Genomic DNA, 13,276 nt, shown 5'->3' with positions numbered 1-13,276 from the left:
GTACTATGCAGTAGATATGTAAAAAAAAAATGAAAGAACAAAAAAAATAAAACAGTAAGTCTAAACAAACAGTAAGTATATACAAAGAAGGGGCAGGGGAGGGTAGGGCTGGGCTAGGTTTGTTTTTTTACCAGTTGCGAACGGCTGCTGCCTGTAAGTGGTTTTTCAGGGCAATTTTAAAGGATGCTAGGGATCCACACTCCTTTATGGCCTTCGGTAAGGCTTTCCACATTTTGGTGGTATATAATTTTGGTGGTATATAATAGTGGTATATAATAGGTCCTCACTAATGTTCATAATACAATTGCAAAAAAAAAGAAAATCTACTCTGTCCAAGTCTCTTAGGAGAGCTGTGGGAAGTTTAGAAATCCATAGTCTTGTGACATCATCAATGGGGAATCCAAATCCAAAATGCTGGCTTTCTATTCCTGAAAAGTTGCCACGTTAAAGTGGAAGCTATTGTTCTTGCGATAATAAAAATGAAAAATATCTTTTCTAAAATGTTGTAAAAATCTGTCAAACGATGATGTCCCAAGACTATGGATTTCTGAACTTCCCACAGCTCTCCTAAGAGACTTGGACCGAGTATAATTCTTTTTTTGCAATTTTATTATGAACATTAGTGAGGACCTATTATATGAAGATAGGTTGGAAAGTGGCAAAGTTCAGTACTTGAGTAAATGTACTTAGTTACTTACACCTCTGCACAGTGCACAGTGCACACATACTGGGGGACTGACAGGCGCGTGCACCACACGCACACACACACGCGCACACACACACACACACACACACACACACACACACACACACACACACACACACACACACACAGTATGTACAGCAGAGCGACGGACCCACTGTCTGAGCAATGAGCGGTACCACATACTGGGGGACTGACAGGCGCGTGCACCACACACACACACACACACACACACACACACACACACACACACACACACACACACACACACACACACACACACACACACACACACACACACAAAAGAAGGCGCTGATAAGAAACACTTTACATCCCAGCGTTATTATTGAGACATGCTTGATTCATATTTTTCGAGACTGATTACTTGGTTGCTTGTTGCTTTTAGTTTTTACTTACTGCTTTTCATTGCATTTGGTAGGTCTACATACATGTAGTGTTTGTATTTGTTGAATGAAGCGAATACATACAGTATGTACCGCAAGTCACAGGACCTTCTTGTGTTATCCTTTTAGCTTTAATGTCTTTCAGTACCACCATGTACTGTTTACATTTCTGACTAATAAAGTACACAATCAATCAATAAGAAGAGTGTACGCACACACACACGCACGCACGCACGCACTCACACAGGAGTGCAAGGAAGTGAGAACAGAGAGGGTGAAAGCCCACCAGAGTTCAGATAACAGAGACGAGCCCCCTTTCCTGTCATTGTTCACAGTTAAAACACATTGCTTATTGCAACCGTAGGTCGCAGTTGACTATGAAAACTGGCACGTATCTCTGTAGGTCACACCTGACACTGTGGTTCCCCTGACACATCGCTGTGACATCACAGCTGTGATGTCAGGGGAACCACTCTTAACAGAATGGGTTTGCCGCTCTGACATCACGCTCTGGCTTCACTCTGATGGCACACTAACAGAATCCATTTTATGCCCATATATGGAGTTCCCTGATGTCATCAATATTAAGCCCATATCTAACAGGACTTCATATGGGAATGCATGGAGGCCACATCGGCCACATACCACACTAACAAAATCCATATATGGCCAAGACAGATGACCAAGACAGCCCATATCTGTGTGGCTGCCTGGCTGGTTCTACAGACAGGGATCTCCATGTATGGGCATAAAAGGGTATGATGTCAGACGTCATAGACATCATAGGACCCCCCCCCCCCCCCCCCCCCCAATTTAATATGTATTTGTCCCTAACCCCCATCTGAAATCATTTTGTGCCCCCGTATTAAATTTGTGTCGTTAAACCATTTCCCTTTTTTAAGGTTTCATTAAGAATTGCAGATCTACAAGCTCACAATACAGTACATTGCTTCGCATTGAGATATTGTAGATCGGCTACTTTCAAATATCCAAAGCATACAGGTTCAAAGTGCTCATCATTATAGTCACTTCTTTTGGGCTTGTTTTCATAGACCTGATTGCTTATTTCTCTTGCTAAATCTGGCAACACACCTCCATGGAGGCTCCATGCGTGCTCCTCTCTCCCAGAGGCGTCAATTGGTTATGGCAAGGTATGGCAGCTGCCATACCTTGGCTACAGGGGGGGGAAAAATAAATTGTACTTCTCAAAAATTCATCATGCTTGTTGCTAAGATATGGCAACATGACTGGTGTCTTGACACCAAGACACCAATCATGTTGCCATACCTTAGCTGTTGCTGAACTGACGCCACTGCTCTCTCCTACATCTGTGTCCAGACTCTGTAGTCAATTTATGTCTGCTGAGCAGCAGACACCCGCGGCGTCCGCGCCAGGTGGCGGCGCGGCCCTCCCACAGGAAAACACATGAAACACCTCCTCGCCGCCGTGCCTGTGTTTGTCACACATCACCACCGGCGTAAAAATAACCTCCTCTCTCTCACTCTCTCTCTCTCTCTCTCTCTCTCTCTCTCTGTCTCTCTCTCTCTATCTCTCTCTGTCTCTCCCTCTCTCTCTCGTTGCATTGTCTGTCGAGGATTCTTCCACATGTGTCTCTTTCATTTACTTTTTCCTGTCCTCCCTTCCTTTGTTTGTCTACAACGCAGAGCTCTCATGGGTTTTATCATTCCAGTCGGTGTCACACAATCTTTCACACCTCACACTATTAGCTTGTTAAAGCCTTGAGTGCCACCAGTCCTTTTTCCTCCTTGATAATCACTTCTCATGTTTGTAAAAACTGCAAGATATACATGTATATAAGAGATAGTCTGCAAAATGCTTTTTACATGTATGGTTTACATACGTGTAGATTATCAGAAAGTTCCACATTCTCTTGACTACTTCACCTTTCCTGGTTGTTGAGGTACATCGCACTGGGCCTGACAGACACAATTCTTTTGGAGTGATGTGATTCAATATGAAGTCATTGTGATGGAGGAGGAACATGCTTCTGATACGCCAGTGCAGTCCGTTACTATTTGCCCGTTTGACAGAGAAGATTGCAGCTTACAATGGAAAAAGTGAAAATACATCGGTTGGTCTAAAACAGTGGTTCTCAAAGTGGGGTCCGAGGACCCACAGTGGTCCTTGAGAAACTGAACAATGAGACACTGTTTAAGCCCCATTTTATCAAGAAACGTTGACAAATCCTCACAAATCTTCTCTCTTGGGGGTCCCCTGGTGTGTATCATTTTGGGGTTCCTTGACAATAATATAATGTCGACTCCTCCAAACAAATGAAAATCAGAACAAGTACCAAAGACGCTTTGGTGTCGCTACAGACAAGGCAGCATCAGACGACTCACAGTGGCTTATAATGACTGCATGAGGCTCCTGCTGAGAGCTCCAAGAAGCTCCAGCGCAAGCCAGATGTTTGTTAATGTCGGGGTGGCCACCTGCTCTGCTGTGCTGTCCGTAACCTTATGTACTGTACCAGGGACGTGCAGAGAATGTTAGAGGGGCAGGGGCTGACATATTTAAAAGGGCCTTTTGGTAGAAATGTCGACGCGTTGTGAGCTTGGAGGTCGGTTATTTTTGGTACTTGAAACCACATTAAACCAAGTATAACCTAGTCAATACTGGAGATGTGGCATGTGGAGGGAAATTCTTTCAACATAAGATGCTGCATTCAAGTTCAGGAGAGTTTGGACAAGACAATTCTCTTGAATGCTGCCTTCGGGTATGGCATGGAAAGAGAGCATTTGCATTTATTTCAGCATAGTAAAAACTGCATTCATGGTCTGGAGAGGGCACTTTTTACAGAAGGATAAAAGGGCCCCCTTTCATGTATATGTGTGCATGTGCCTGTACTGTACAGGTTTATGTGTAAGGCATCTGAGTCAGTGAATAACACATTGCTGTCATAACGGACCCTATACACGCAGTTCTGACAGGTTCTCGTCTAGACTGTGGAACCATTGGCTCACATCTTTTGTATGTCAGAATTGAATTGAATAACTGAAGCGCTTCTGTGTCTCCCCTCCAGGTCAGTTTCTACTGGAACAGGCTCGTGTGGAGGAGGCTGCAGAGATGGCAGAGAAAGCCGCAGAGCTGGACCGCTCAGAGTTTGACGTGGTGTTCAGCGCCGCTCACATGCTTAGGTGGGTGTGGGGCGCCGCTGGGACCCTAATTGTTTCCACACCAATAGTATGATTTATCAGGGTGCCCGCTGGCCTACCGGTCCAGGGGCTCTGATGCCTGACAGCGTGTCGCGGGTTCGAGTCCCGATATTTTATATCATTTTTATAATTGCATCTAAACTTGTGGATAGTGGGGACTGCCCCATAGGTCGAACTCCCGTTGGGTCGAACAGCGTCGGCAGGTTAGATAATCATCCGCGAGCGTCGGCAGGTTAGATAATCACCCGCGTCACGTTTACTGAGGTTAGGTTTAGGGTTAGTGTTAGAGTTAGGCATAGTTTTACTGAGGTTAGGATTAGGGTTTGGGTTAGGGTTAGAGTTTGGTGGTCGATCCAAAGGGTGTTCAACCTAATGACATGTTACCGTGGATAGTATCCCCCCCAAAATGTGCCCAAATTCTGTTGGTAATCACTCTTGTTTTGAGAGGAATTTATCTTTTATACAGGCTATTACATAAACATACAAGCAACAGTACGGTATATAATTAGTGTCCATGTGAATTATGGTCCAGGGTTTTTAAACCTAGACATCCCACCCCATAACTCTCAATTAAAGTTCGGCAAGCACATGTGCAGACGTCATATAGTTGCTGTCGGGCAGAAACATCTTATCTCCATATTCAAACTTTGTGTGTGTGTTTTTTCCCCCATAAATGTACGCCCTACTTGAACATACTACATAGTCACACAAAAGCATAAAAAGTAGCAGATCCACAAGTTCTAAACTCTGTGCAAAGCGATGCGTTTTGAGCTTGTCGATCGGCTACCTTTGCTATTTTGGAATTTGAATCCTGGAAAGTAACAGTTTTGGTCTTACGAGGTTTCCACCAGACAGAGACGATACAAGTCTTACAACGCCTTGAAAAGATCTGCAGGTGCACTCTGCTCTTTGCAGCTCAGAGAAATATTGGGAAGCTCTTTAAACTGTTTCTTGCTCTACATATCTGGAGAAGTCATTAGTGCTCTCTAGTATCTTCAGCTGAAACACAGACCACTACAAAGGATTTGTTAAATGTTTTCAGTGTCTCAGAAGAACTTGGCTGAGGTTTTTGCTCTCGAGTCGTGAGAGTAAAGCTATGAGGTGAATCATTCTGCCCGGTTCTGGAGGATCTGGACTGACAGGTTATTTCCAGCTCAGGCACACTGTGACAGATACTCTTAAACCCATCATGGATGCTATTGAGAGAGAGAGTCTCGGATGGTGTGATTTCATATATATCCTATATACTATGAGAGATTTAGATGCTCCCAGACTTCCATTGGAAAGGAAGAACATTCATTTAATATTCAATATTCAATCATTTATTGCCAAAAAACAACTTACAATTGATTTAGTATGTTTTAGGTGGGTTAAGAGTCGGAGATAACAACAAGAACAGGACGAATGCAGAAGTAATCAATTGTTCCAAGTTGATTTACTTTAGTCAGTCTTTTGAATAAAAATGTATTTAGTTTTAGTCATATTTTAGTCATGGGAAATGTTTTAATCGACTAAATCTACAGTTGATTTTGTTGGAAAAAAAATATTTTGGGCCTTGTAATGCATGGTTTCACACTTGAAGCATTCAGAATTTAGCTGATCTACAATCTCGCGTGTCGAGCTGCGACGCGTTGTGACCGTGAGCTGCTATTTTCAGAGCGTGACACCCGAGCGCAACCAAACATAATTTTTCTTTGTTCTACTGGATCTCTTCTCCCCTAGTCAGTCCCTCTATCATTTTAGTCTAGTTTTTATTTGTTTACAAAATTGTTAATATATTTAGTCACGAGTTTTAGTCATCGTAGCTTAGTTTTTATTTAGTTTTAGTCAGTGAAATAAGGTAGTCACGAATATGGGTGTTAATGAAGCACACACGATGTTGCACTCAGCGTCACCTAACAAAAACAAAGAGTAAAAACAATAAATTACGTTCAATATGAGTCATATAAAAGATCAGCTGGAAACGACTGGAACACAATGCTCTCCTTAATTTAATGGACTTTGGCACAGCAAATTGCACTTCATGCCCTGTTGGCATACAGAGGTATGGAGCTGCTTAACTATTGGCACCTCACATACCCAGCTGTGCCAGACGGCTCGCTGGTGGTCTGTTTCTGGCAGTAAGATCATCCTCAGAACTCCTGTAACCTCAGCGTTTCATACTAAGGAATGACACTACAAACAGGAAGTTCAAGGGAAGGTCAATCAGGTTCAGAAAGTACAGTAGCAACACATACAGTATGTCTCTGATCATCCCTGATAAACCCATGTGAAAGTGATTATACCAGCTGTTCTAATTGACCATTATTCTCTCCTCACGCCATAAACACACTGCACTAGTGGTCATTTTGTACATTATGTAGCACTCTGGGTGGGTTAATCTTGCAGTAGCCAGATGATTAGATAGTTATCTAACATCTAGGGCACAACCAAGTGGCTAAGGTCCCGACTCCCTCCCCTATAGCAGTAGTTCTCACACTTTTTCCTGTCAAGTACCCCCAAATCTATATGTATTTGGCTGCGGACGACCATCTGAAAATATGTTGTGCCAGGTTGCTAAGTGTGTCCACCTTTCATTTTTGTTCTATCTCCACAGACAGGCCAGTCTAAACGACGCAGCAGAGAGGCAATATGAGAGAGCTGCTACCTTAAGACCCAACGTGAGTACTGTAGCTATACATACAATATGAGAGCTGCTACCTTAAAGGACAACTCCAGACTCCTACTTACTGTACATTGATCCCAAATGACTGTCCATGGGGTCTATTAGGCAGAAATGCCCCTGTCGTCCAGTTTCCCCAGCAGCCCTCATAGCATAGAGTGGAGCAATAAGCCTTTTATGCATTTTTTTAATCAATCTGTTATTAGAATACACATGCATCCATGCCATCGTTGTCCCACATGAGCCGCCTCACTCTGCTAAACATATCTTATGCTGTTATGTGTTTTGCCAAGTCCCGAAAAAGGCGTGATGTGATTGGCCTGTACAGTCACTTTGATTGGCAGTTGTGCCGAATGCTCACCCCAAAACATTATTTATGAGACTGTGGCGGCTCGTGTGGGACAACCAAGGCATTGACGTGTTTGTAATGACAACTAGCAACACATTCATGAAAAAAAGAAAAAAACACTTTTGACCGCAACAAATAGTGTAAAATCGATAGGCTTTTACGAGCGATGGGCTCCACTCTATGCTATGAGGGCTGCTGGGTTCTGCTGCTGGGGAAAATGGACGACAGAGGCAATTCTGCCTAATAGACCCACCCCATGGACAGTCATTTGGGGTCAATATAAATAGGAAAATTAGCCTAGATGTTAACTCATACCCTGCCAAACCCGAGGAACCCGAGAATTTCGCGATGTCCCTCCCTGCCACGCCCGAGGAACCCGAGAATTTCCGCCATTTTGAAAAAAAAAATAATAATTTTTTCAAAAAATGTTTTGGGACCCCAAAAACGTTAGTAGGCATGATAGCGATCGCGAAATTGCTTGTTTAACCCCCATACAACCCCCATAGAACTCAGGTAGCAGACCTCCAAGCTCACAACAGTGTAAAACATAATGGCTGCTATCTCATGAATGCCTGAACGGATTTCCATTCGGATTTTTTTGTTTGAAAGCTGTGAGCAATGTGGACACACGTGGTGCATTATCTAGGCATGGGTGTGCATGATCCGTGCACTATGAATTACATGGAAGTCTATGGAGACGAATGGCAGTTAAAGAGTACGAAGGTATTGTTAAATGGCAGCATATGAGTTAAGTGCAGAGTTGTCCTTTAAAGACCTAACATGAATACCTGGCCTGCTAGTCCTTTTAGCACACATACGTACATGTGCAGTTTGTGCACACACATACATGTGCACACACGTGCACACACTAGAAACAGGCGCTCCGAGGATCTCCACCAGGCTCGGTTGACTAGCCAGGCATGTATAAGTTAAGTTGCCAGGACGGTCAGGAAAATTGCATTAATACAAATACGGTCTACATCTGCTGTCGGGCAGACACACGATTTGATTCAGTGGAGAAAAAAATAAAATAAGAAAAACACAAAATAAAGGGTATTATTAAATATAGTATATCATATAATTAAATATTATTTCAAAGAAATCACAGATTTCATGAATGACCAGGGTCCTGGATGACTTGATTCTAGGCTTATCATAATTGATATACTGTACATATTTTTGGAAATCTCGATGGGAAAAAATGAATGGGGTCTGGAGCGACGGAACCAGAAAATGGCCGACCACTGCCATGCCCTGTTGGATGTATAGGTATACAGTTACAAAGTAAATATGTGCTAATCCCAGTAGAGTTGCAGGCTGAGGCGTATCAGATCTCTGTGGTGAGGATGTTTGGGTCTGTTCAACCTTAACGGTATCAATCAGTCACTTCAAAGGAAGCGGGCGCGTGGACTCGTCTGGGAGAGGTAATTTAGAGTCACGGGAGCCCCCGTATTTTCAGACGGCCCTACATGGCGCTTCCTGTGGTCATTTGTCATGTGTGTCTGCGTCGGTGACGGCGTGCCGCGTGACTTATGTTGGTCTTGTTGGTTCTGGAGAGAAGCTTCGGCTTTCTTTCATCTCTGCACAAAGTCCAGCGCGGAGAAGAAGCAGCCAGTGAGTGTAATCAATCAACGGGACAGTGGGTGATGATATCTATGCATTTTCTTGTGGTTGGATTTTGAACGCAGCGGAGATGTGTTGAGATCCTAGGAAACTGCTAGAAGTCACCGAAGTTGCCTTGAAAGAGATGATCGTTATCGACGCGACAACCCTCTGTGTGTGAGTGTGTGTGTGTGTGTGTGCGTACGCGCGCGCATGTGCGTGTGTGTGCATTATTAATAACATGTGCATAATGTGTAGAGATCCTATGAAAAGTCACTGCAGTTCCTTGAAAGAGTTGATCATTATCACGACCTGTGTGTGTGTGTGTGTGTGTGTGTGTGTGTGTGTGTGTGTGTGTGTGTGTGTGTGTGTGTGTGTGTGTGTGTGTGTGTGTGTGTGTGTGTGTGTGTCCACAACTAATCTCACATACCACTAGGCCAGGGGTTTTCAAAGTGGGTGACGGGGCACCCTGGGGTGCCGCAAGATAATTTCTTAATATTTGGAATTTATTTGGACACTTAAAAGCATATTTAGTATCATTTTAAACTTGAAGTACAAAGTTATTTTCTAACCAAAATGGCTATTCTCAATGTTTTCCTTGCAACATAATCGCTAAAACATGGAATAAATATAAGGTGTTGGGAGTGAAAATTATGAATATATTGTAGGGGTGCCTCAGATGAAAATAATATTTATAGGGGTGCCCTGAGCCAAAAAAGTTGTGTGCTTGTAGATCGGCTGTTTTCAATCGTTTAAATCATTTTTTAAATGATAAATGCAAAACGAACGGTTTTGGACATACAGTACAAGGTTTTCACCCGACAACAACGATAAATGGATTGAGGTCCAGTCGAGGATGAGAACGTGATGTGGCTCCATTACTAACAGTCTCTGGTCCCTTTGCTCTGATTAAAGTCCACAGAGTGTACAGTACAGTATATATCACCCAATTGTTTACAGTGATTACATTTATCTAGACCAGTGGTTCTCAACCTGTGGAGAACCACTGGCGGTCCCCAAATTATTTTGGTGGGTCCCCAGATGATAAACTTAATGTGCAACATTGTTTTCTCCCTCAACAGTAAACAAACCACCATAAGGTTTAAGTGTATAGAGGGTCTCTGGACATTTCTAACGTGTCAATTTAAAGGTGATACACCGTGAAATTTCACTTTTCCTATTTTAAAACCTTTTTTTGGGGTCCCACTAGCACCTTCTATCCTCACAAAGTCCCATTTCAGACCGATGTGTCTTTCTCTGGTTTTGAGAAGGCGAAGGTTAAAAGTATCCCACGGGTTCTCAAAACAGGCTGTTCAGATTTGCTGCCGATTGTGACGTCATCTGCCGATTGTGACGTCATAAAAAAAAATAAAAAAAGGAAATATTTTTCAAAAAAAAAAAAGAAAAATCAAAAGGATTTTGGGGTGGGGGTGGCGCAGTTCAGGCCAAAGGTGGTACTGCAGCTGAAATGCTCTGAGAGCCATTCAAAAATGAGAGAGGCTCTCTATTCAGGAGTGTTAATTTAGCCTCAAACCTTTTGAAAAACGTTTTTGGGACATAAACAATATGACATAAATACTTTTTAAATGCATGGTGTATCACCTTTAAGGACTTTTTAATACTTCTAAAATGACAAATTAAACATTGGCCAAATTGTCAAATATTAGAGGCAGACATTGTGAAAATAGCCGATCTACATGCTCACAACGCCTCGCAACGCGACGCGTTGTGTAGATCTGCTATTTTCACAATAGAACCGTGTTATACAAAATGTAATGCCTCGACTCTTAGTGCTCGTCAGGGTGGGGGGTGGGGGGGGGTCCCCAGTTAAAATATGATTATTTTGGGGTTCGCGGCCTGAAAAGGTTGAGGACCACTGATCTAGACTAGCATATTCCTGCTGCTTACGTGTGGTCCCTGAACTGCACAGAAAGCACAACCACCAGAGTCAGAGCGTCAACACCGGTGTGACGCTACGTGAGGCATTTCAAGGCATCTTCAAATGTTCTGCTCGAGACATTATTCAAATCCCTCAAAGCGTTGACACGTTACATTAGGAGAGATAAACAAACCCTACTCTTTAAAAGCCAGCGTGACTCTATACTTGAGAAACAGAATGTAAACTCTGTAGAAATAGCAGGGTTTACCACAAGCAAAGCCGGTTGTGTTTGGGAAAGAGGGAACCTGAGTTGCCAAGACACTAACCATATGTCACACACTCCGGATTCCCAGGCCATGGGAATGAGTCCCATCTGGGAGGTGAGGCGTAAAAGAGGTGAGGATGAAATCTGGGCGTGTTAACAGTGGCGTGCTGAGAGTTCGGTCGGTGACCTTGGACTCGAGAGATTGCTATACGGTCGATGCTCTGGTTTCAGCAGCTGCTTTCAATTGGCCACACTTCAGAAGAGCCGCTCTGATTGAATTGTCTCAATAATACATGGGGTTTCTTGGTTGATATCACAAAACATACTTAGATGCAGGTACGCGTGAGTGCATGCACGTGCGCACACACACACGCATACACATTCTGGCTTTGTTGATGAGATAGAGGCAGACATTATTTGGACAATAAAAGTGAGTGTTCAACTATGCAACTCGTCAGTGTCGGCCGATATGTAAAAAGAGGAGGGGCCAATTGTATTACATTATTTGGAACGTCTTCTAGAAACAGTATATCACCAAACTCTCTTCTACTGTGTATTTCTAAAGGTCATTTCACGGCACTATCGCAAGAAAACACAAACACTTAGAGACGCGACCGTGACTGCTACTGCAAAGACACATTTTAAGGTATAATTTAATGCATATTTTGATCTACTCGGCTAAAGCAAATTTCACCCCGAGCGCCTGCCTTGATCCACCACAGAAACCTGGCAGCTCTCCTGAAATGCAGCTCATATATCAGAGTGTGTGTCAAACCCAGCACTCTGAAGGACACACTTAGAATAGTTTTGCCAAAAGATGAATTCAAGACCATCCAGTGGTTGCAAGCTTCTTGACAGAAGAATGAAAAGTACTGCATTGTCGTAACTCAACACCCTGATATGACACACATTTAGAGCATTTTGGACTTTTGTACACAATTTGATAAATGCAGTGGATATTCATTCATCTGTTGGAATGCAATGGTAAAGGAAACGTTATTCCACAATTGAACGCCCAGATCTGTGTATACCCTGATCATAACCACACCAAAAACCCATCCTTAAACACTCCTCCTTGCGTGCGTGTGTGCGTGTTGGGGTGTAGCCGCACCACAAATGGGCAGTATAAATACAGTGTTCCATGAAACTAGTATTAGTTTCACAGTACTATAGTAAGGCGCCTCAGGGCGACAAGCAGTGATGTGGACATCAGGGATGTGGACATCAGGGATCTCCATATGTGCATAAAAGGGATTTGTTCCCCTGGCATCACAGGGATCTCCATATCTCCATATATGGGCATGAAAGGGATTTGTTCCCCCTCGCATCACAGGGCTCTCTCTAACAGGGCATCATTAATATTGATGACATCAGGGAACTCCATATATGGGCATAAAAGGGATTCTGCTAGTGTGACATCAGACATCACAGTGAAGCCAGAGCGTGATGTCAGAGCGGCAAACCCATTCTGGTAGAGTGGTTCCCCTGACATCACAGTGAGATCAGAGCATGATGACATCATGATGACACATTTCTACGGTCTATGGGTTTGCCCATAGACCGTAAAAATGTGTACACAGACGTCTACACGCAGACGGCTGTGACGTTTCTCATGGTAAACTGCGACCTTCGGTCGCAATAACATGTTATCCATGAATATCTCCTTTCAAATATAGAGCTACTTCCCCCGTAAAGCCTCATTTGATACTTCTAGTATAGTTGCAGTCAATAACTGTCCGTGTGGGCAAGCGACAGTGCCGTGCGACGAAGAATAAATCAAGCCTAACGCTGTGTGTTTGTTTGCTTCCTTCCTGCCAGTATCCAGCTGCTCTGATGAACCTGGGCGCCATCCTCCACCTCAACGGGAAGCTTCCTCAGGCAGAGGCCAACTACCTGCGGGCGCTGCAGCTCAAACCGGACGACCTCATCACACAGTCCAACCTGCGGAAGCTGTGGAACATCATGGAGAGACAAGGACTCAGCACTACGCCCGTGTCGGGGACCCCAAAGGGAGGAGACCCCCTGAACTGAAAGAGAATTCCAAGGCTTTCTGTCTGTCCCCTCAATGAAGACAGGATGTCCCCCTCCTGGGGTTTGGTATGATGACATGAAGGAACAAACTTTGAACTAAAATGGAAAGCCGTTTTCCTTGTTAGAAAAGTTTGCAGGATGGCGGTTTCGGGGGAACCGTGTTCAAAACGACGGCTTGCAGGTTATGGTCCTGACGTGGCAGTGT

The 13,276-nt window shown here is 43.7% G+C and overlaps 1 protein-coding gene across 1 annotated transcript in view; it reads left to right on the top strand.

The window, feature by feature from the left end:
- The window catches only part of LOC308308882 (protein O-mannosyl-transferase TMTC2-like), a gene marked incomplete at both ends in the record, with an annotated part of 106,829 nt that extends 93,758 nt beyond the window's left edge, over positions 1-13,071 (top strand). Inside the window, 3 exons of the mRNA XM_080754338.1 lie at positions 4,151-4,265; positions 6,880-6,943; positions 12,859-13,071. Coding sequence (XP_080610464.1) covers positions 4,151-4,265; positions 6,880-6,943; positions 12,859-13,071 — 392 coding nt within the window. The remainder of the gene's footprint in view (positions 1-4,150; positions 4,266-6,879; positions 6,944-12,858) is intronic.
- Positions 13,072-13,276: the final 205 nt, after the last annotated feature.

The sequence above is a fragment of the Nannobrachium achirus genome, assembly GCF_963921795.1.
Source record: "Nannobrachium achirus genome assembly, chromosome: 23".
Classification (NCBI taxonomy): domain Eukaryota; kingdom Metazoa; phylum Chordata; class Actinopteri; order Myctophiformes; family Myctophidae; genus Nannobrachium; species Nannobrachium achirus.
The sequence above is the reverse complement of the archived record's forward strand: the minus strand, read 5'-3'. Positions and strand labels throughout refer to the sequence as shown.